This window comes from Chiloscyllium plagiosum, chromosome 1, assembly GCF_004010195.1.
Source record: "Chiloscyllium plagiosum isolate BGI_BamShark_2017 chromosome 1, ASM401019v2, whole genome shotgun sequence".
NCBI classification, from domain to species: Eukaryota; Metazoa; Chordata; class Chondrichthyes; order Orectolobiformes; family Hemiscylliidae; genus Chiloscyllium; species Chiloscyllium plagiosum.
The window spans coordinates 55,733,592-55,757,052 of NC_057710.1; the positions used below are offsets into that span (position 1 = coordinate 55,733,592).

The 23,461-nt window shown below is 40.9% G+C and overlaps 1 protein-coding gene across 1 annotated transcript in view; it reads left to right on the forward strand.

The window, feature by feature from the left end:
- Positions 1–22,651, forward strand: part of npr2 (natriuretic peptide receptor 2) — a 163,159-nt gene extending 140,508 nt beyond the window's left edge. Inside the window, exons 19-22 of the mRNA XM_043686946.1 lie at positions 959–1,133; positions 3,109–3,207; positions 11,298–11,389; positions 22,193–22,651. Coding sequence (XP_043542881.1) covers positions 959–1,133; positions 3,109–3,207; positions 11,298–11,389; positions 22,193–22,255 — 429 coding nt within the window. The 3' untranslated portion in view covers positions 22,256–22,651. The remainder of the gene's footprint in view (positions 1–958; positions 1,134–3,108; positions 3,208–11,297; positions 11,390–22,192) is intronic.
- The last annotated feature ends 810 nt before the right edge of the window (positions 22,652–23,461 follow it).

The window sequence follows — 23,461 nt, forward strand, 5'->3', positions numbered from 1 at the left end:
ATACCTGCTCCTGCAGGCTACATGTTAAAGGAGGTCTCACAGGCAGAAAAGTGAGATTGCTCTCTGGTATATAAAATTTGCATTGAGTTGCTGGCCCTAACAGCATCAGTTCATTCAATCTGAAAGAACTGCACCTTTCTGCATGATTCTTTGTGGCTGACCTTTATATTATTCCATTCCTGATGAAGGGCTTTTGCCCAAAACGTCGATACTCCTCCTCCTCCTCGGATGCTGCCTGACCTGCTGTGCTTTTCCAGCACCGCACTCTCGACTCCATTCTCCAGCATCTGCAGTCCTCACTTTCACCTTTATATTACTCTTGTCAGGACAGTTTCACTTTCCACTGAGTTCCTGCAGCATACTCACCTTCTCCAACCTGATGAGGTTTAGTCACATGCTCGATGTGTTATTGCAGGTTCAGTTGGTTCTTATTTGCTTTATTTTAACCTGTTGTGCTTTCTCATCCCGAATACTGTAGGACATCCCTGTACGTGGCTGAGAAAGCCCTGACTGCTGATGCTGAGATTATTACACTTTCTGAAGAAAGATTAGATCTATATTTCAGTCGCTTAATATTCCTGGAAAAGGAAAATGAAATTTATTTTGTATTGCTTTGGCAGAAATCTTAAGCTTAATCTTGTGTACTGTGAACCTCCAGAATTTAATTGTCTTGAATTGGAAGTGGCAGTATGAACAATTGCCGTAATCCATTCACGTTATTGATCAAAGAATTCTGCTTATCGTCCAACAAAGTTACATCAGGAAGCCAGAATAGCACCAATTGACTTTCAGAGTTAAAAGTTCGAAATGAAATGTCATGTTGCAGCTTAGAGCCCTAATAGAAAATAAGACATCTCCCACCTTAATACCACAATTTCGTCTTTGTATTTCGGACTTCCAGCTTCGGCAGCAATTTGCTTTTGCCCAACTAACAAAGCGTTTGTTCTCTCACCTTCAGGTAGAAACAATCGGAGATGCCTATATGGTTGTATCTGGGCTCCCAGTACGAAATGGTAAACTCCATGCGCGAGAGACTGCCAGAATGTCCTTAGCACTACTGGAAGCAGTGAAATCATTTAAAATACGACACAGACCCAATGACCAGCTGAAGCTGAGAATAGGAATCCACACTGGTAAATTATCTTCACTCAAATTGCGGACTTTTATGTCTTCTTGATGGATTTCATTGGTGTTGATTTGGAGCAGAGGTTCATCTGAAACATTCCAAGGTGTAGGTTCAAATTCTACAGAATTTGTGGCCATAAGTAATATTCTTCTAGAGGGACACTGCTCTATAATGACCAGAAGAATCTCCAGAGTCAGTTTGTGTTCTGAGTTGCTTTAAACAGTATCAGTAGGGGGGAACATTAGAGCAATGTTATATAGGGTAAAGAAAGAGCCCATGCCGCTACCCTGAATATTCACAGGTTAAATCAAAATGGGCATTTCATTGAGATACTATAGGACCACAAACACCACAGAACTCCTTATTCACGAATCAGTGTCTTCAGGAAAGAAAGTAGGCAAAATCTTTTATTTATTAAGATCCTGCATTAAATTAAGCCATTTTTAATTTCAGCCAACTGAAGGCATCTAACAAAAAGGCTGTTGACTCATGAAGGCAGTTTCAGAGTTGGGTCCATTTACTTTATAAATGAAAGGCTTAGAGTAGATATCTTGGAAACTGCAAAAGGAGTTAGGGATCAGACAAATTACTTGAGAAGGAGGTGGGTTGTTGGAATAAAGGGAATATGTAAGCAAAGTGCCAGGTTGAATGCCAGGTTGAATACTCTGTAGAATGGACTGATGGAACATGTGCCGGATAAGCTTTCACTGCAAGTCTTTTAAAAGAGAACTTTAGCTATTAATAGGAAATTGTTAATTAGCTGGCATAATCAGGGGTCATGGGCTCCTAGCATGGAGCGTTTTTGATTTTTATCTTGGTGGGTGATGTATGTGGTTAAAATGTGCCTGAGTGAGGTGCATTTTATGGGCTTGATCGTCTTTTCTTGGACTTATTTTCAGGTAATCACATGAAATCATAGTAATGAGGCATTCAATTTAATAATCTATAACACAACATTAGCACTTACATGAGTGAGCACAGCATTTTTTCCATTGCCAGCTGCTGTCCTTTCAAAGTCTTTTTTCCTGCTGGTTAGCTACATATACCTGCCAACTGTACATTCAGTCCTTTGCTGGTTCTGCTTTATATCTTTGGTAAACTTCCTATACCCTATTACAATCACTTGAGGTACTTCTGTGCATAAAATCATGCTTCATTTGTATTTTGGAGCATCCTCAACAACACTGGAAGAGCTCTAAAAGCCAGCAAGGGCCAATTATGTTAAAACTGCATGAGCAATGTGAATGGTTTTAGATTACATTACAGTGTGGAAACAGGCCCTTCGGCCCAACAAGTCCACACCGACCCGCCGAAGCGAAACCCACCCATACTCCTACATTTACCCCTTACCTAACACTACGGGCAATTTAGCATGGCCAATTCACCTGACCCTGCACATCTTTTGGACTGTGGGAGGAAACCGGAGCACCCGGAGGAAACCCACGCAGACACGGGGAGAACGTGCAAACTCCACACAGTCAGTCGCCTGAGGCGGGAATTGAACCCGGGTCTCAGGCGCTGTGAGGCAGCAGTGCTAACCACTGTGCCACCGTGCCGCCCACAATTCATGAATCAGTGTATTCAGAATAAAATGGTGTACCCAGTGCAGGAGCAGACAGCAAAACATCTCCTGAATTGACTGTTAAAACCTCCAGAGACGCACGTGCATTTTTATTTATTGTACTGCATCCAAAGGCAATTCTCCATTTAAAGACAGTATTACAGCATAAATGTGGTGTGAAATTCCACCTGGGGAATGAAGTATGTTTGCATTGCAATGTGAAATCAGGCAAACTGAATCAGAATACATGCGTAATGGATTTAATTGTGAGGAAAGAAAATATTTTTTTTAAATGAGTCCTTGTTTGTCGCTGTTCCAAAAGGATCCAGAGCAAAAGAAAAGTTGAGTATTTTGGAAAACATGTTTTAAATGATTCATAAATAATGAAGAAATGTTTTTCTCTTTTTTCATCTATTATCAGGGCCGGTGTGTGCAGGGGTTGTCGGATTAAAAATGCCACGGTATTGTCTATTTGGAGACACGGTTAATACAGCATCCCGAATGGAATCTACAGGAGAGGGTACATGTCTGCTTGAAATCACATTTTAAACGATGTTCTCCATTGATAACTATGTACAAACATTGAAAACTCAAAATCCTTTTATAAACAAACTCAGAAATTGCCAAAAAAACTCAACAGGTCTGGCAGCATCTGTGGAGAGCAAGCAAGTTAATGTTTCAGATCCAGTGACATCTGCAGTTCTTTGATATTTTTATGTTCAAAATCTTTTACAATCACCAAATGGAAGTAAAAGTACACAATAATGAAGTATTAATTGCAGCACCTAAATGTTATCATAAGGAGAGTTCCATTTCATCCAAGTTATTTTTGCGCAGTTCTATTACAACTGCGACATCCTTCCGCTAGAAAGAAGCTTGATCCCAACAAAGATTAAATTCCACTGATCTTTAACTGCATTGATTTTCTCATACAGGAAGAACATACGAAGGTGAATTAATTGAGATTTGCAAAATATTTAGGAAGACAGAAAGAATCGACAGAGGGAAACGACTTCTATCGATTGGAGAATTTAGAAGTAGAAAAAAAAGCCTAAAAACTAGAGACAGACCTTTCAGAAGTAAAGAAGCACCCATACATGCAAAATGTTGGTACAAGCTTGAAGTTCTCTTCCACAAATAGCAAATGACGCTGGATCAGTTGTTATAAATCTAAGACTAACAGATTTATGTTAACCAAAACAGACATATCTAAACCCCTAGCCAAGGTGTTCCAGTACAACTATAACACTGACATCTACCATACAAGGTGTAAAATTGCCCAGTTACTTCCTGTGCAATCTAACCCAGTGTAGTCCTGCCCTATTAGTCTACAGTCAGCAAAGTGCTGTTTTAACCTAGCTGCGAAGCCTCTCCCGAGGATATGTATCTTGAAGAAGCTCTCCTCTTCTACAAGGATCTCAGTGAGTCTCTCGCTCACTGCAACCCCCAGCCACACCCCTCTCCCATTTATCTCACCACCCCTTCGGTTCACAGCCTCATTCCTAATGCAGAGCTTTTACCTGAAACATTGATTCTCCTGCTCCTTGGACACTACCTGACCTGCTGTGCTTTTCCAGCACCAGACTCTCGATTCTAATCTCCAGCATCTGCAGTCCTCACTTTCTCTTTGATGAAACAAGTAGTTGACTAAGCTATAAAAGACACTTACAAAGGAATAGCACAGAATTGTTCTGGGGCAGAAGAAGGTCATTCGGCCTACCATGTCTGCGCTAGCTACTGAAATGGCATTATGATATAGTGCCATCCTCTCACTCTTTCCCCATAACCCTGTACATTATTTCTATTGAATTAATCCTCAATGATCTCTTGAAGGCCTGTATTGAACCTGTCTGCATCACATCCAGTCAGTCCATTCCTGATCCTAAACATTCACTGTGTGAAAAAATGTTTTCTTACATCATATTTGCTTCTTTGGCAAGTCACTTTAAATCTGTGCCCTCTCATTATTGATGCTGTCATGATCAGGAACAGTTTCTCCTTGCCTAATCTGTCCAAGTTTATCATGATGTTGTAAACTTCAATCAAATCTTGTTTAGCCTTGTCTCCAAGGAAAATGGTCCCAGATTTTCAGTCTAGCTTCATAACTGATATATCTCATGCCTGAAAAACATTCTCGTAAATCTCTTCTGCTCTCCCAACATTGCATTCACATCCTATCGAAAGTGTGATGCTAGAACAGTACACAGTACTCCAGCTGAGGTCTAACTGCTGAATAATACAGGTTCAGTATAATCTCCCTGCTCTTGTACTCTGTGGCATTATTCATTTAACCGTAAGATACTGTATGATTTATTCCTGTGCTGTCTTCCTGTCCTTTAAAGGCATCCACACATATATATCCAGGCCTCCCTGCTCAAGCGTTCATTTTAGAGTAGTACTTTTTTAACTGTCTTTCCATGTTCTTTCTACCAAAATGTATCATCCCACACTGCTCCACTTTAATGTATTACCTCATATTCCTCTGCATTTACTTGCTCACTGTTGCTCAGTTTGGGTTCCTGTGGAGTCACTCAACCCTCATTCCAGCTGAAGTCCAAACATGAAAAAAGAGCTATATTCCAGAGATGAGAGTAACTGAAATCAAGGCAGTATTTGACTGAGAATGTCATTAAGGATCCCAAGCAAAACTGGGGTGGAGAGGAATCAGAAGAATGATTCTCCAGTAGTTTAAGTTGTACCTAGCAGATATGATGATTGCTGTTGTTGTTGAATGTCAGTCATCTCAGTATAAGGCGTCTCTGCAGGAATTCCTCAGAGTAATGTCCTGGGTCCAGTCATCTTCAACAGCTTCACCAAAGACCTTCCCTGCAGCATGAGGCCAGACATGGGGCTGTTGGCTGATGATTACATAATCTTCAGCACCATTAACAACTCCTGACCATATTGAAGCAGCCCAAATCAATATACAGCCACTCCAACACAACACCACACAACTTTTATACTTACAGAACTTGACCAGTTCCTGAGTGGTCTCAATTACACGGCCAATTTAATATTCTTCAGCCCAATTCATTTCTCATATCCCATGTTTTTCCAACATTTGCCGATTGTTCATTGTTTCATGTTTGTCTGCATTGCAGAATATTCAATCACTTTTCTCTTATCCTCTGTGGCATCTTCCTTAAAATCATCTACATCATGAAAGTGCTTCCATCCCTAAAATCCTCCTTACTATGCACATAGAAGTATGTCTGAACTTTATAACTGAAAGGCCTGGCTCTATTTTTTAATCAATATTTTCAATTCCTCTTCATGTCATGAAAGCTTCAATCAGCCATTATATTTTGCTTCCTGCAGAAGCAAACCAAGAACAAAGAACAAAGAAAATTTACAGCCCAGGAGCAGGCTCTTCGGCCCTCCAAGCCTGACCCAACCCAAATGTACTATCTAAACCTGTCAGTCAATTCCTAAGCATCTGTATCCCTCTGCTCTCCACCTACCCATGCATCTGTCCAGATGCATCTTAAATGAATCTACTGTGCCTGTCTCTACCACCTCTGCTGGCAACGTGTTCCAAACGCTCACCACCCTCTGTGTAAAGTACTTGCCGCGTGTATTCCCCTTAAACTTTCCTCCTTGACCCTGGGAAAAAGCTTGTCTCTATCTACCCTGTCTATACCCTTCATGATTTTATAAACCTCAATCAGGTCGCCCCTCAATCTCCTTTTCCTATTGAAAATAAACCTAACCTACTCAACCTTTCTTCATAGCTAGCACCTTCCATACCAGGCAACATCCTCGTAAACCTTCTCTGCACCCTTTCCAAAGCATCCATATCCTTTTGGTAATGTGGCGACCAGAACTGTACACTGTATTCTAAAATGCGGCCGAACCAATATCTTGTACAATTTTGCCAGCTCTTACACTTAATACCCCATCCAATGAAGGCAAGCATACTATATACCTTCTTGACCACTCTATCCACCTGTGCAGCAACCTTCAGGGTTCAATGCACCTGCATTCCCAGATCTCTCTGCCCATCAACTTTTCCCAAGGCTCTTCTGTTCATTGTATAATTCGCTCTAGAATTAGTCTTGCCTAAATGCACCACCTCACATTTGTCTGGATTGAAAGCCATCTGCCGCTTTTCTGCCCAACTCTCCAATCTATCTATATTCTCCTGTATTCTCTGACAGTCCCTTGTGCTTTCTGCTACTCCACCAATCTTCATGTCATCTACAAACTTGCTGATCATACCAACAATACCCTCTTCTAGATCATTTATATATATTACAAACAACAGTGGCCCCAACACTGATCCCTGTGGAACACCACTGGTCACCTTTCTCCATTTCAAAAAACTCCCTTCAACTAATACTCTCTGTCTTCTGTTACTCAACCAGTTCTTTATCCACCTAGCTAGAACACCCTGCACACCATGTGAATTCACTTTCTCCATTAGTCTACCATGTAGATCCTTATCAAACGCCTTACTAAAGTCCATGTATTTGACATCAACAGCCCTTCCTTCATCTATCAATTTGGTCACTTCCTCAAAGAACTCTATTAAGTTCTCCTCTGCACAAAACCATGTTGCCTATCACTGATAAGCCCATTCTTTTCTAAATATAAATAGATCCCATCCCTCAGTATCTTCTCCAGAAACTTTCCCACCACTGACGTCAAGCTCACTGGTCTGAAGTTACCCGGAATATCCCTACTTCCCTTCTTGTACAGGGGGAACAACATGGGCAACCCTCCAGTCCTCCGGCACTTCACCTGTATTTAAGGATGCCACAAAGATATCCACCAGGGCCCCAGCTATTTCCTCTCTCACCTCCCTCAGCAACCTGGGATAGATCCCATCTGCTCCTGGGGATTTGTTCACCTTGATAACCTCTAGCCTACCCAACACATCTTGCCTACTTATGTCAACGTGATCCAGACTAATCAAACTTCTATCTCTAATCTCAACATTCATCATGTCCCTCTCTTCAGTGAACACTGATGCAAAGTAATCATTCAGAATCTCACCCATTCTCTCAGGTTCGACACACAGCCTTCCTTCGTTATCCTTTAGTGGACCAATCCTTTCTCTAGTTACCCGCTTGCTTCTTATATAAGAATAAAATGCTTTGGGATTCTCCTTAAATCTACTTGCTAAAGCTATTTCATGACTCCTTTTAGCCTACTTGATTCCTTGTTTAAGATTTGTCCTATTCTTCCGATATTCCTCCAGGGCCCGTTCTGTTCTTAGCTGCCTAGACCTTATGTACACTTCCCTTTTCCTCTTGACTAGTTGTACAATTTCTCCTGTCATCCACGGTTCACGAACCTTGCCTTTCCTATCTTTTGCCTTCCTTGGGACATTCCTATCCTGCACTATCTTTAACTTATCTTTGAAAGTCTCCCACACCTCAAATGTGGACTTACCTTCAAATAGCTGTGTCCAATCCACATTTCCGAGCTCCTGCCTAATTTTGATATAATTGGCCTTGGCTCTTCCCTTTGGACCACTCTCTTCTTTATCTATGAGTATTCTAAAACTTCTAGAATTGTGGTCACTGTTCCCAAACAAATCCCCCACCACAACGTCTACCACCTGGCCTGGCTCGTTCCCCGGTGCCAGGTCCAATATGGCCCCTTCCCTCGTCGGACTATTGACATACTGCTCTAGAAAACTCTCCTGGATGCTTCTTACAAATTGTACCCCATCCAGACCTCTGACACTAAGTGTAACTCGGGCAATGTTGGGAAAATTAAAATCTCCCATCACCACTACATTATTGCCTTTACATCTTTCCATCATCTGTTTACCTATTTGTTCTTCTACTTCACGCTCACTGTTGGGAGGCCTGTAATACAGCCCAACAATGTAACTGCATCTTCTTATTTCTCAGCTCCATCCATAATGCCTCACTAGCCAAGACTTCAATAGTGTGCTCCTTTAGCACAGCCATGGTATCATCCCTGACCAGCAATGCAACTCCACCCCCTCCCCCCTTTTACTTCCTTCCCTGTCCTGTCTGAAGCTCTATATCCTGGAACATTTAGTTGTCAATTGTCATGCCCTTTCTTTAACCAAGTCTCTGGGATTGCAATAATGTCATATTCCCAGGCACTAATCCAAGCCCAAGTTCAACTGCCTTACACAATGTACTCCTTGCATTAAAGTGGATGCATTTCAGGCCACTAGTTTTTTTTGCGCTCATCTGCTTTCTGTCTACTCTTCCCTTTATTAATACTATCTTCATAATTCTTACAGTGTCCAGTCTCTACCTCGCTGCCTATTTGTTTTCTCTTCTGGTTCCCTGTCCCCTGCCACAATAGTTTAAAACCTCCCCAACAGCAGTAGCAAAAGCTCCCCCAAGGACATTGGTTCCCCTCTGGTTCAGATGTAGACCGTCCATTTTGTAATAGTCCCACCTTCCCCAATGTCCAACAAATCTGAACCCCGCCCTCCTACGCCATCTCTCAAGCCACGTGTTCATCCTGCCTATCCCAAGATCACTACCTTTGAGGTCCTCCTCTTTAACTTCTCTCCTATCTCCCTGAATTCTTCTTTCAGGACCTCATCTTGTTTTTTACTTATATCATTGGTGGCTATATGCACCACGACAACTGGCTGTTCACCCTCCCCTTTTAGAATGCTCTGCAGCCGATCGGTGACATCCTGACCCGAGCACCTGGGAGGCAACATACCATCCGGGAGTCCCATCTTCGGCCACAGAACCACCTATCTACTCCCCTCGCAATAGAATCCCCTCTGACTATGGCCCTACGAGTCTTTTTCCCGCCCTTCTGAACATCAGTGCCCTCCACAGTGCCATGATCCTGGCAACTGCTGCCCTCCCCTGGTGAGCCATCTCCCCAAACAGTATCCAAGACGGTATACCTGTTTTGGAGGGAGATGACCACAGGGGACACCTGCACTGCCTTCCTACTCTTTTTCTGTCTTTTGGTCACCCATTCACTGTCTCCCTCAGCAATTCTAACCTGCGGTGTGACAAGTTCACTTAACATGCTATCCACGACCTCCTCAGCATCGCGGATGCTCCACAGTGAGTCCATCTGCAGCTCCAGAGCCATCACGTGGTCAAACAAGAGCTGCAGCTGGACACATTTCTTGGAAGTGTAAGAGTCTGGAATGTCAGACACATACCTAAGCTCCCGCATCAAGCAAAATGCATTGTAAGCTTAGCTTTATATGAACTAACTAAAACCAAACAATGCACTTAAATATATGAAAAAGAAAGCTAAAGAAAAAATAAAAGCCTTACCTTACTGAGTCTTTTTCTTACGGTTAGAGGAGGGGGGGTGCAGGAGGGAGATACTACATGTGTAGTATCTCAGGTTTAGCCACTGCCCAAATATTAATTAAGCCCTTACCTTCCCTGCAGCCCTCGCTTCACTCCTCCTTCTCTCCTTGCTGCTCTGTCAAAATGGTTAGCATTCCTGCCTCTTAGTACCAGGGACCTGGGTTCAATTCCACGAGTGGCTGTCTGTGTGGAGTTTTCACCTTCTCCTCTTGTCAGTGTGAGTTTCCTCTGGGTGATCTGGCTTCTTCCAACAGTCCAAAGATGTGCAGGTTAGGTGGATTGGCGATGGGAAATGCAGGGTGGGTCTGCGTTGGATGCTCTTTGGAGGGTTGGTGTCGATTTGATGGGCTGAATGGTCTGCCTCCACGCTGTAGAGATTCTCTGACTCACTGCTTGTGAGCTAGGGGATCAGTACTGCCCTCTCCCATCCTACTTGCCCTGAAATTGATGTGTACTTCTTCCTACTATGAGAAGTGACCTCCCCATCAACCTGCAATTACATGTCTCCTGTACCCTAGCCTCCAGCCACCAACAATTATCTGTAATTTTCCATTCTCTGCCAATCGCAGCCCTGTCTATCAGCGGCCATGTTTTTTTCCTGATTCCAGAATAGCGACACCAACGGTCCTCAGCTGAAGATTTCTGTCTTTCCAGCTACCAGCCTGCCAGATTATCAATCAGTCCAATTTCCAGCCAGGAAACAGAGTGATTACAGAAAGGACAAATCAGGCCTGGATTTCTGTTCAGCAGGACTTCCAGTTTACTAACAATTCTAGTTTCCACTATCCCCCAACTGTACTACCCCCCAACTCACTCTTGAGCAATAGAAAGGATACCAACCCTGTGAATTTACATTCAATCAACTGGTCCCAAAGAGCTTTGTTACTGGTAAGAGTGCCTTTTATCATAGGTCACATATTTCAATTCATGCACTCATTTAAGCAGTTTGCAAATTTATGGACTTTGTTTATGATGAGCCAAGAGTGAAAGTTCTAAAGGAAAGCAAACAATTAATTTTTAAATGTGTTAACACTTGTATCTGTCACATTCCTTGTATTAAGCTACAAGCTACAGATATTAGAACAGTCAGTCCCAGAATTTGACTTTGAGCTGTATACTCTTGATATTTAATCTTCAACTTCATGAAACTGCAGGAACCCTCTGAGGCCAAATAACAATCCAAGCTAAGTTAAAATCTCGAGCTAAACAGTTCATGAAATTAGAACCATATAAAGAATTTGGCAGCAAAATTTAATACCCAACAATCAAAGAAGAAAATTCAGTCCAAATATATGTCCTGCCGTTGACATTTTACCTCTTTATTTCTTAGCGTTGAAAATCCATGTGTCCTCAGCAACCAAGGATGTTTTGGATGAGTTTGGCAATTTTGAACTGGAACTTCGTGGAGATGTTGAAATGAAGGTACATTTATATTCCATGTTCAACACGATACCATTGTGAATTACATTCAAGAAAGTCCTATTGCTGCATTTATAAATCATAGAAACATGTAAAAGGAGTCCATTTAGCCATGTTACTTATGCTGGCTCTTTGAAACAGCAGTCATGCCTTGACCTAAATACTTACTTTTTATCTGTTACTCTATCATTCCCTTAAACGCAAAATTATTTATGTTCACAAACTTTTCAGTAGAGCATTTCAGAACCCTCAAAGTAAAAAAAGTTTATTTTTGTATGCCATTTGGATCATCTATCATTGATTCTAAATCTATAATCTTTAGTTATTGACCAACTCAAAGGACAGAGGGTATAGATTTTGCTCTACTAAAACTTCTCATCATTCTGAACATCTTTTAGGTCATCTCATAATCTTCTATGTCCAAAGGGGAAGACTCTTAATTTTGCCAACCTCTGATGTCTCTTTTCCCTGATAAATCCTGGAGATGCTCTTTTGCACTGTTTTTAAGGCTGTCACGTCTTTTCTGATGTGTAGAACAATCTGGAATGCTCTAACTGGAGGCAGTGATTAACAAACTTCTAACTTTTTTACTTCTACCTTTTACGATATTAAACTCTATTAAACACTCAAACATACCACCTTGCTCTGTTAATTTTGGAATTTGTTTCATATTTGCAGATTTAAGTTGTTAGGTTTGCATGGGAAGAACAGAATCCAGGTAAAACTGCTGTAAAATGGGGCTATTGGTCCACTCCTTATTGCCCTTTAGCTGAGTGACTTAGTACATAGAACAGTACAGCATAGTACAGGCCATTCAGGCCACGATGTTGTGCCGAACATTTATCTTAATTGAAGATCAACCTAACCAACACACCCCTCAATTTACTGCTGCCCATGTGCTGGTCCAGCAGTCGCTTAAATATCCCTAACGTCTCTGACTCTACTACCACCGCTGACAGTGCATTCCACGTACCCACCACTCTCTGCATAAAGAACCTACCTCTGTCATTTCCCCATACCTTAAAATTATGACCCCTCATGACAACCATTGCTGCCCTGAGAAAGAGTCTCTGGCTATCTACTCTATCTATGCCTCCCATGGTTAGATTAGTTCAAAGAGCAGTTAAAAGTCAACTGGAGTCATATATAGGCCAGACCAGATAAGGACGTCACATTTCCTTCCATAAAGGTAATTGGTGAACCAGATCGATTCTCACAACAATTGATGATAGTTTAATGATTACTGTTACTAAGATACTAGATTTACCAATTGAATTTAAATTTCAACAATACTCATTTTGGGACTTGAACCCATCTACCCAGAACTTGAACCTAGGTCTGCGGGGTTACGAAACCAGTGATATGACCACTACGTCACTATCTCCCCACTTTTCACACATTAATTCCACCTCAATTTCACAGTGTACATTTCCCTCTTCCCGACTGACTGGAGAGTTAGCTATCAATAACTGGTGAGCATCGGCAGCTTACTCTTGTATTGAGGCTTGGCCATGGAGGTGGCTCATGGTAGCCCCAAGGCAGAGATAAAAGTGGGAGGACGCCAGAATGACCAGGTCAAAAGTGTCCCTTCTGTTAGCTGGGACATTGACCCAGTTCTGGAGAAAAGTATGAGTCTCCTAATTTATACACACCTTACCGCACTCACCACCTATTACCCCCTTAACTCCATCCCATCTCACAATTACCAATCCCAACTTCTGATCCATGCCCACTCATCCAGTGTCCATTACATATGAAATTCATAAGCTCTAAAACAGCACAGGGAAGTCTTTGAGAAACTGTTAAGAATGTCAAAATAAGCACAGTACTTCATTCCACAAAAGGAAAACTGTATTAACTTATGTTACCTCTAGATTTGGTTTCTTCCAAACAGACCTCCAAGGTCTGTGCATGGCATTGACTTAAGAAAATCAATGCTGTGAATGATATCAGCCCACAGATGGTTATGTACAGGCCCTTGATGGAGCTGTACAACTGCACAGCTTAGTGGGAATATTGCCTTTAACTGCTGTTAAATCTGTCAATTGTAAACAAGCTGATAGTCCCCTTGGCAACATTCGTGAATCAATTAGTGTGTTTTCAAACTCAAAGAATTCATAATGAAATTACAGTGATGAATAATGCCAATAAAATCTCCAGTATTGAATACATTAAAGTCTTTGAAGTCAATCAGAAATTCAGCCTTATGTCTATAGATGTGAAATATTCAAACATCTGAGCAATTTAATGCAAACAAAGCAATTGACACAGAAAATCTGAATTTCATTATTATGCAATGCAGAATTGTATTTTATCAAGAGGATAATGTACTCTAATGCATCAAAAGACTTCTTTAGTTCCTCACTGCTGTTAAAATTAATGATCATTCACCTTTTCAAAGCAAATTCATATTAAAGAAATTATAAACAAATATAACTTAAACAATTTCATCATGACATATCAAACTGGCAGCATCATTTGAACATAATTGTGAATTGCTTCCCACCTCCATAGAATCGAGCTTCTATGCATTGCATGAAAATTGCTGGTCATCTTCTTTGGTCAAGGGGTGGCACAGTGGCTCAGTGGTTAGCACTGCTGCCTCACACTGCCAGGGACCCGGGTTTGATTTCAACTTCGGTGACTGTGTGGAGTTTGCACATTTTCCCCGTGTCTACATGGGTTTCCTCCGGGTGCTCCAGTTTCCTCCCACAATCCAAAGATGTGCAGGTTGGGTGAATTGGCCATACTAAGTTGCCCATAATGTTCAGGGATGTGTAGGTTAGGCACATCAGCCAGGGGTAAATGCAGGGTAGGAGAATAAGTCTAGGTGGGTTATTCTTCAGAGGTTCAGTGTGGACTTGTTGGGTTGAAGGGCTTGTTTCCACACTGTAGGGATTCTATGATCTGATATGCCCATTTCCCAATGGTGATGACAGCATTGAAACAGTTGGACATAAGCACATGAGCTACCAGAGATGCAGATGGGGTCAGGAATATTGGAATAAGTCTACCTGTCTTCTTTTAATATTAAAAAGTATGAGTCTCCTAATTTATACACACCTTACCGTACTCACCACCTATTATCCCCTTAACTCCATCCCATCGGGTACCACATTCTCACAACATGCATATCTTGTACCAAAGCTATTATGATGTATTACTGCTCATTATTTGTCAGATACAGCTAAGCAATTCATATAATGTGGTGTCTAGTGAGCAGTGTTGCAAAATTTATCTAATGGATATTCATGCAGATCTCTGACAAGTGACCTCCTCTTTTATGGAAATGCAAATTGAGAGTTCCAAGTGCATTACTCAACAAGTTTTCCATTAGTAAATCACCAAATCCAGGGAGGGCGAATGATATTCAAATGTCACATAGCTGGAACACTATCAAACACCATAATTCAACAAAAAGAAATGTAAACATAGTTGCATAAAAACTAATGAAAGACTTGTCAATCATTTTCCAATGAGTTTATATTCGAAAAATGGTTCTGTCCAGTGTTTTGACATGGAAGATGCATTTATGGCCCAGACAATTCAAAACATGTTTGAGATGCCAAAATACTATACATTGTAGTCATGCAGTTAAAGCTTTTGATTCTATTCATAAATAGACTTAATTGAATTTACAGATGAGCTTAAATTTATATGACATTGACATATTTGGCTGCAAAATGCTTAGTTGTTTTTAACATAAGACAATCATAGACAGTGCATAACCAAGTGTAAACCAGTACTCCATGTTAACTATGTTGCTGGAAAAGCGCAGCAGGTCAGGCAGCATCCAAGGAGCAGGAGAATCGACGTTTTGGGCATGAGCCCTTCTTCAGGAATGAGGAAAGTCCTCATTCCTGAAGAAGGGCTCATGCCCGAAACGTCGATTCTCCTGCTCCTTGGATGCTGCCTGACCTGCTGCGCTTTTCCAGCAACACATTTTCAGCTCTGATCTCCAGCATCTGCAGTCCTCACTTTCTCCTCCATGTTAACTACACATGTTACACTATTGAAAGTAATGGAATAACAATAAGAACAGAACAATAAGAAGCCAATCCAATTATAAATTCAGAAATACTGGAGAAACTCAGTAGGTTTGGTTCCATCTGTGGAGAGTGGAACTGAATTAATATTTCAAGTCTAAAGACTCTTCTACAGAATTGAAGACATATGTTGGTTTATATGTTGTTGACAAAAAGGGAGGAGGGATGAGTGAAAGAGAAGGTAAAGTTGCCCAGAGCAAAAAAATGAAGGGAATGCTAATAATGTTAAACAAAAGACTGAGATGAAAAGTAGCTGCAAATGGTAAGTTTAAATAGAACGCCTCCCAGTATGTTAGACTTTCTAGGGGAGGGGTTGGGATAGTACTAACCACCATCCACCAGGTTTAAAAGGGTGAAGAGAACCCATCCACATTCCCTTGGATTATCCCATGACATTAGAAAGCAGCTTTAAGGGTTGATATCAGTATCTCTGTCAGGAGGTGGTTCTGCCATACAGAACTGACAATTGATAAGATTGGTCAACAGCTCTTTACAGCCCACAGTAGCCCCAGGAATCATTGCTGGGATATTGAGAGTTTCCAGTGTTGAAAAGCCCAATTTGAGAGCTAAAATTCAAGGTTTGGGGATTGCAGAGAAGGAGATAAGTGGGATCAAGAAGCGGTGAATGGAAATTGTCCAGCTTCAAAAGTGAAGCACAGAGCTGATGGGCAGCAGGTTCTGACAGAGTTCCTCCCCTTCTTGTCCAATTCATGCCATGCAGCTGAACCACATACCCAGCCTCGGTAAAATACTCGGGGAGGGGGGGGAGGACAAGATAACACCATCAAGTCAACATAATTGCCAACTTAATGGGTTTAATATGCCATCTGACACCTCTTGTTCTTTGCCCCCAACCCATGAAATTTTTGCTAGATCAGGGCAAGGGATGGTCAAGAAGAAGGCAATCTGCTGGATTTTGCCTGCCTGCCACGTTCAAACCGACTGACTGGAGAACATAAAATCCAGTCCCATTATAACAGCCAGATTACCACCCTATTTGAAATCATCAAACATTCTGATAACTTGTTGAGCTGTGTAGTTCATTTAATTATGCCAGAATCAGCCAAATTATCAGGTAGGGTGGTTACTATCACCTCAACCCACCCCCCAACCTCTCAGAAAGTCTAACATACTGGGAGGAGTTCTATTTAAACTTACCATTTACAGCTATGTTTCATCTCAGTCTTTTCTTTATCATCATTAGCATTCCCTTCATTTTTTTGCTCTGCTCTGAGCAGCTTTACCTTCCAGTTTTGTTTTGAAGAATATTAACTAATTTCATCAGGAATGTGCTATGCATATTTATTAATGTACATCCATTTTCCTATCTACATTTTAGGTTGTATTTTTTTTAAATTCAGCACTCACAATCTAATTAAATTGCTTTCACTTGCGCTATCCATATTCCTCACACTTTAAATGCTGGGATCATGTCTCTTCTCAATCATCTTTCTTACAATGAAATGAAATCCCTTTCTAATAGGACAGAGTTTGTTTCTGCCCTGCATTGCAGATAAATTGGTTCACTCCCACATATTTGGCTATTTAAGAACTGACAGACTTGATGCAGAGAAGGAAAGCAAATCGGATGTGAATCATGATTTCATTCAGTGCTTGTTGATAACCTCTGGAGGAATAACTAAGGAGTAGTTTTAACAATGACTGTTGAGATTGCCGTGGGCTAAATAATCACTTCCAGCAGCACAAACGAAAATGATAGGGACTGGAAATCTGAAGAGAGAAAGGGAAGAAAGGCAATAAAAAAGTTCCTTCCTTCAATTTGTAATAACAACAATTTATCATAATATTAATGTCAATACCATTTTCAATGACTCCACAAAGACCAAAATTAGAGAAACACTCTGACTACTTCATGTGTCATCCCTGACAGATAGGTTTATGTTGGTTGAATGAGCAGAGTGTTCTGTTGGTTCTGAAGGAAACTGAACCACATGCACTGCACATTCAGGTCATTGGCCAATCTCACCAATAAAGAAAAGACACATCAATTGACATTTTTAAAGAAATAATTAACCCCAGATGTGAAGCAAAGTGTTTTGCAGTTCCATTCAGAAGTGCTATGTGTGCATATTAATGATCTGAGCTGTTATCATCCTAATGGATTCCTTCAGCTCACTGCTGTAATAATGTGTTGGCTTAGTTCCCAGTTTCCATTTTGCCATTACAAATAAACAGCTGACTCAAAACTGATGCCGTCAGTCGAAGTTCATCCCATTTATATTTTCTCAAAAACATTATATTAATGTGAAAGGGTCCAGGTTCACACATTGCTGTATCCATTACATTCAGATGCTTTCAAACTAGTCATCAAAGCCAAAATGCCAGTTATGAATAGTAACTCAACATAAAGATGGCTGTGAAAAAGCAGGACCCAAAAATTTGACCAGTGATCTTGTGAACAATTTAAATTGCCAGGTACAGCCACAGTTCATTAATTTGAAGGAACAAAATGTGCTTCTATTTTAAATTATCCACAATAGCAATTCCCATGAATTCATCAGTATGAGTATTCAGCAGTGCCTGATGTACCCTTCACATTACATTTCAGATGTTTTATGGAGAATTACAAATAATATTAGTTCAATTGAAATCTTGCTTTTTTCAATAACATAGATTGAGCTAAATGTTACCAGCCAATGCACTGCTATTAAGTTATATTAGTCCTATAACATTTTACACATTAATTTATCAGGCACAAACAGAGCAAACACGTTTATGCTTGTTGTTATTTCACTCATAATCATGGAATTTGGATGCACAAACATGGTACTAATAGCCAAGATTTTAGTTGCACCCAGGAGATGGGCTGGGAGACGCAGGGGCTTGGAGAGGTAATGGTAAAGTCCTGGGGAAACATGCCAGATTATGTGACATATTACTGGCAGCAGGACGGAACGGAAGAAGCTGGTAGCCAACTTACTGCATTAAAGGCCCAATTAAGAGCCATTTTCATGCTATATTTTGCAAGTGATTGGAAATCCCCTGCTGCGTGGTGAGGGCTGCCAGCTAGATGAAGTTGGTCTCCTAGCAACAGACAGGGCAGACTAAATGGAACAAATGACGGGCCGCAGGGAGGAATGACAGTCCTTGTGGCTAAACAATTTTGTCAGAAGGATTTTCCTGATGACACTGAATCCCTTTTTTTTTAACATACCTACTGTCGGCCTCACGTCTCTGTTTACATCCCTCAGTGCAAATTCAACTCCTGGTAACATTGCTGAAGCTTCAGAGCTGCCTGCCTTCTGATAAGGCTAACAACATCTTGAGACTGCTCACAATCCTTACTTTGTTGGGCACACAGTTGAATCTCTCAATTAGGAGACCATGTTCCTGATGAAGGGCTTTCGCCCAAAACGTCGACTCTCCTAGTCCTCGGATGCTGTCTGACCTGCTGTGCTTTTTCAGCACCACACTTTTTGACTCTGATCTCCAGCATCAGCAGTCCTCACTTTGTCTAAGTAGGCTTTGTAATGCAACGTGTCCCAAAACTGCTCCTGAACTTCAGCTTACTGTTACCAGCACCCTACATTTGCTAATTGTTATGTAGATTCAACAACTTTTTTGGAGTGGCTAAAGCAGTATTTCTGATCAAATCTGTGCTGGATAAATAGGTACACATTACATGTAGCTTTAAGTACAGCCTAAATTGATGCATTGTCCATCTGCTGCTTGTTAAGGCTCCTTTGTTTGAACAATGGTTTGAGCAATTCCAATCCAGTTCTTTCCACCTGCAACATGTGGCAATCTCACTCAGAAAAGCCACAGTATGGTTGGTGTGAGAAATGGTAAAAATGTTACACCAATGAAGCAAATTATGCTTTTCTGACTCCAGCTGAGACGCGGTGTTGCAACAAAATTCAGAATGCTGTACTCTGAACTATACTTGACCCCTGTAATAATTAACCCTTAAAGGAGATACCTGAAATGGGATGACCTCCCTTATTAACACACACTCCCCTGGCTATTGTATGTTTACATGTTTGTAACATAATGCAAACACGATGCTTAATAAGTCCCAAAAAAGCTGAGCTTTTTGTTGGCGTCGCAAAAGGTTTCGGTGGAACACAGGAGCAGAAGTTGGCCATTCAGCTCCTTGACCTTCTTCTGCCATTCATAGAGTTATGACTGATTTTATAATAACTCCCAAGGAGCCCTAGCAAGACTAGAGGCAATGAAAATCAGGAGAAAAATTTTCCACAATTTGAAGTCAGACCTAGCTCAAAGGAAGGTGGTCACAGTTATAAGAGGTCAGTTATTTCAGTTCCAAGGCATCACGGTGGGTGTTCCTCAGTATAGTGTCCCAGGCCCAACCATCATCAGTTGCTTCATCAATGCCCTTCCTTTCATCATAACGGCAAAAGTAAAGATGTTCACTGACATTTAAACAATGTTCAGCACCATTTGTGAAGCAGTCAGTATCTATATATAGCAAGACCTGGGGAATGTCTAGACCTAAAATGCAAAGAACACTTACACCACACAAGTATCAGGTACTGACCGTTTCTAAGGAGAGAGGATCCAACCATCACCCCTTGACATTCAATGGCAACATTATCACTGAATTCACTACTATCAACATCTGAGGGTTATAATCAAAATCTGAACTGGACTACAAGACACAAGTCAAGATTGTCATGGAGCATTGCCTGGATGAGTGCAGTTTCATCAACTCTCAAGAAGCTTCACAGTAGCCAGGAGAAAGCCGTATCCTGATTGGCACCACATTCCATATTCAGTCCCTCCACCTCAGTAGCAGCAGTGTGTATTGTTTACAAGGTGCAATGCAAAAATTCACCAAGGCTCCTTGGACAACTCCTTCCAAACACATAAATGCTAGCATCTCGAAGGACAAGGGCAGCAGATACATGGGAAAAGCAAGTTTTCTTCCAAGCGACTGACCACCCTGACTTGGAAATATAACACCATTCCTTCATTATCATGGACCAAATCTTAGAAATCCCTACACCAAATGGACTGCAGCCATTTAAAGGAAGGAAGCTCACTAGCACCCTCTCTAGAATAACTAGGAATGGTCAACAATGCTGGCCCAGTCAGCAACAACCTCAACCCCTGAAGGAATTTTCAAAATTGATTGGATTCCATATTCTTTTACTCATTCTCCCATCAAATATCTATGATTTTAAATTCTAAACTATTATTTTAATTAGAATCTTTCTTTTTTGTGAGAAGGATTTTCTGAACATGCTTTCTTAATGGAGTCAATCTGGTTGTAGCACTGTTTTACTTGATCTTTGATACTACATCTCCTCAGTCAAATACAATCATCTATCTTCCAGTGATTACAAATTTATGTTATATAATATCTGTTCATAAGATAACCTTGTAACCTCAGTAACATTCTGATATATGTGGACAGCATCCCTTCTAAGGTCAGTGTATCCTCCTTGAGAGGCAGTGCTGAGAACTATCGACTTTGGTACTTTAGGCAAAACCTCTGTACTTTTCTATTTTAGCATTTCTATTAGTCTTTTTTGACTTTCTTTGCACTTTATTACTTCATTAATGATATTTGTACAAATATCCTCTAAATCTCTTTGGTGTTCCATAATTCCAAGCTTTTACCCATTTAAATGAACAGCTAAGCCTTCAATGTGACAGACAATAAAATTTAAACATGCAAATAGATATACCAAGTAGTAAACATTCCCAGCCCATCTCAGAAACAGCCATTACTGCCTAAGCATGGACAAATAAGGGATCAAAGTCAGGAAAACCAGGTCTACATGAGGTTAAGATAATGTTGCTTAAGAGATCGTTGCAGAATATCAAAACGATAAGTTTTTTTTATAGTTGACTTAGCTCAATGTGAAACTGGAAGGAACGGGAATATAGTTCCCATTCCCATTGCACTCTGCAAATTGTTACTGCCCACTACCAGGCACAACCTTCTCCTAAATCCTTCAACTACATTCTTTCCCCTTGAAATAGTTCGATAAGACATGTGCCAGGACCACCAGAAGGGTTTTGCATTGTGAATTGCATCATTGGCTAAATAATCGCTATAGAAAATGCTCAAGGGGATTAATAAGGTGGACATTGAAGAGATGTTCCTCCTTGTGGAGCAGTCTAGAATAAGAGATTATAGATATAGAGTGAGAGGAGGTAGGTTCAGAACTGAGATTTGGAGAAACTATTTCTCTCAGAAGGCTGTGAATCTGTGAAACACAATGCCTCAGAGTGCAGTGCATGCAGAATCAATCAACAGTTTGAAGAAAGAAATAGATAAGTTTCTGATGAAAAGTGGGATAAAAGGCTGGAAAGTGGAGTTGAGACCAGGATAAGATCAGCCATGGTCATGTTAAATGCAGGAGCAGGCTTGAAGGGCTGAATTGTCTACTCCCACTCCTAATTCCTATGTTTCTGCGTTCCTATGTTTAAATCTAATCTCGTCTTTGACTATCTTCCATGTGGATACTTTTCAACATTAACTATTGATTAGCAGGTGGAGTAGCAATTTGGCCTGAACTCTCCTCAGCCTTCCTAGTTTTGCAAGATTAAGATCAGTTGCTACACAAAAATACGCTACCCCTTGGTTAAGGGAAGCTAATACTTCGAATACAAGAAACTAAACCTGACACTTCCCTTGTCAATGTGAGTCAGCACATTGCTCCAACAAAACCTATGGAAGAATACTTGTTTCAAAGTATTTCTTGCAACTGTTAAAGGATTTATGATGGTGTAAGCTTCTGAGTAATGTTTGTTTTATCTTCTTTGAAAGGGTAAAGGCAAATTGAGGACGTACTGGCTACTCGGTGAGCAAAAAGATGTTCCTGACGTCTAATATGGCATCCAGTGTGAATTGCTTGTATGTTATTATACTGCAGAGCAGTGGTTGTTCAAACTGTAGTTTATTTGTTACCAAAACAAATTTTGGCTATGTTTATTTCTGGAGGACAGATCTTATAGAAATAATCTGTAGAAAATATCTAGATGTATCCCAGGTATATTTTATACCTGAACAAAGCTGCAAAACAAGTCATTTTTATTAAGATTTTTTTTCTTCCTAGCTGAATATTTTTCAACAATAAACCCTTTTATTTGTGCATTCTATATTAAGATTTATATAATGTGTTTGAGAAGATATGTAAATATAATATTTTCCCCATCTACAAGCTGTATATACTGTGTATCTAAGATATTGCTAAATATTTTGTTCAAATAAACTGGATAAAACTTGCTTGTTTGGTTTTTTTTGGCAGATCTAAAACCCATCAACTCACTTATTATGCCAAGAACATTTCTTGCTGACTTGATAACGATTGGCGACAATGGTATTCTTTGATCAATTGCTGGGTTATAGTCCAGTGACACTACCTCTATGTCATTATCTCCCCATTATATATGCCCACTCTACACTCATATGCTGACAGACATAAACAGGGAAAAAATATTGCGAATGTTGTGTGCAGGGGGAAGACTAGGAACGTAGTTCAGTTGTGCTTGCATACTGTATTGCAATGGTCCTTTTGGTTTATCAGGATGTGCTGCTCCTGGAATCTTGCTCCTGGATGTGCTGGATCCTTCTTCCTCCAAAACTTTCACTTGTTTGCAGGAGACACAGGGTGACTGGAGAAAGTGAGGTCTGCAGATGCTGGAGATCAAAGTTGAAACTTTATTGCTGGAACAGCACAGCAGGTGAGGCAGCATCCAGGGAACAGGAGATTCGACGTTTCGGGCACAGGCCCTTCTTCAGGAATGAGCAGAGAGTGTTCAGCAGGAGAAGATAAAAGGTAGGGAGGAGGGACTTGGAGGAGGGGCGTTGGAAATGTGATAGGTGGAAAGAGGTCAAGGTGAGGGTGATAGGTCGGAGTAGGATGGAGGCGGAGAGGTCAAGAAGAAGACTGCAGGTCAGGAATGCGGTGCCGGGCTGGGGTTGGGTCGGTGGGGGGTGTGGATCTGACAAGGGAGTCGCGGAGGGAGTGGTCTCTACGGACAGCTGATAGGGGAGGGGAGGGAAATATATCTTTGGTGCTGGGGTCTGTTTGGA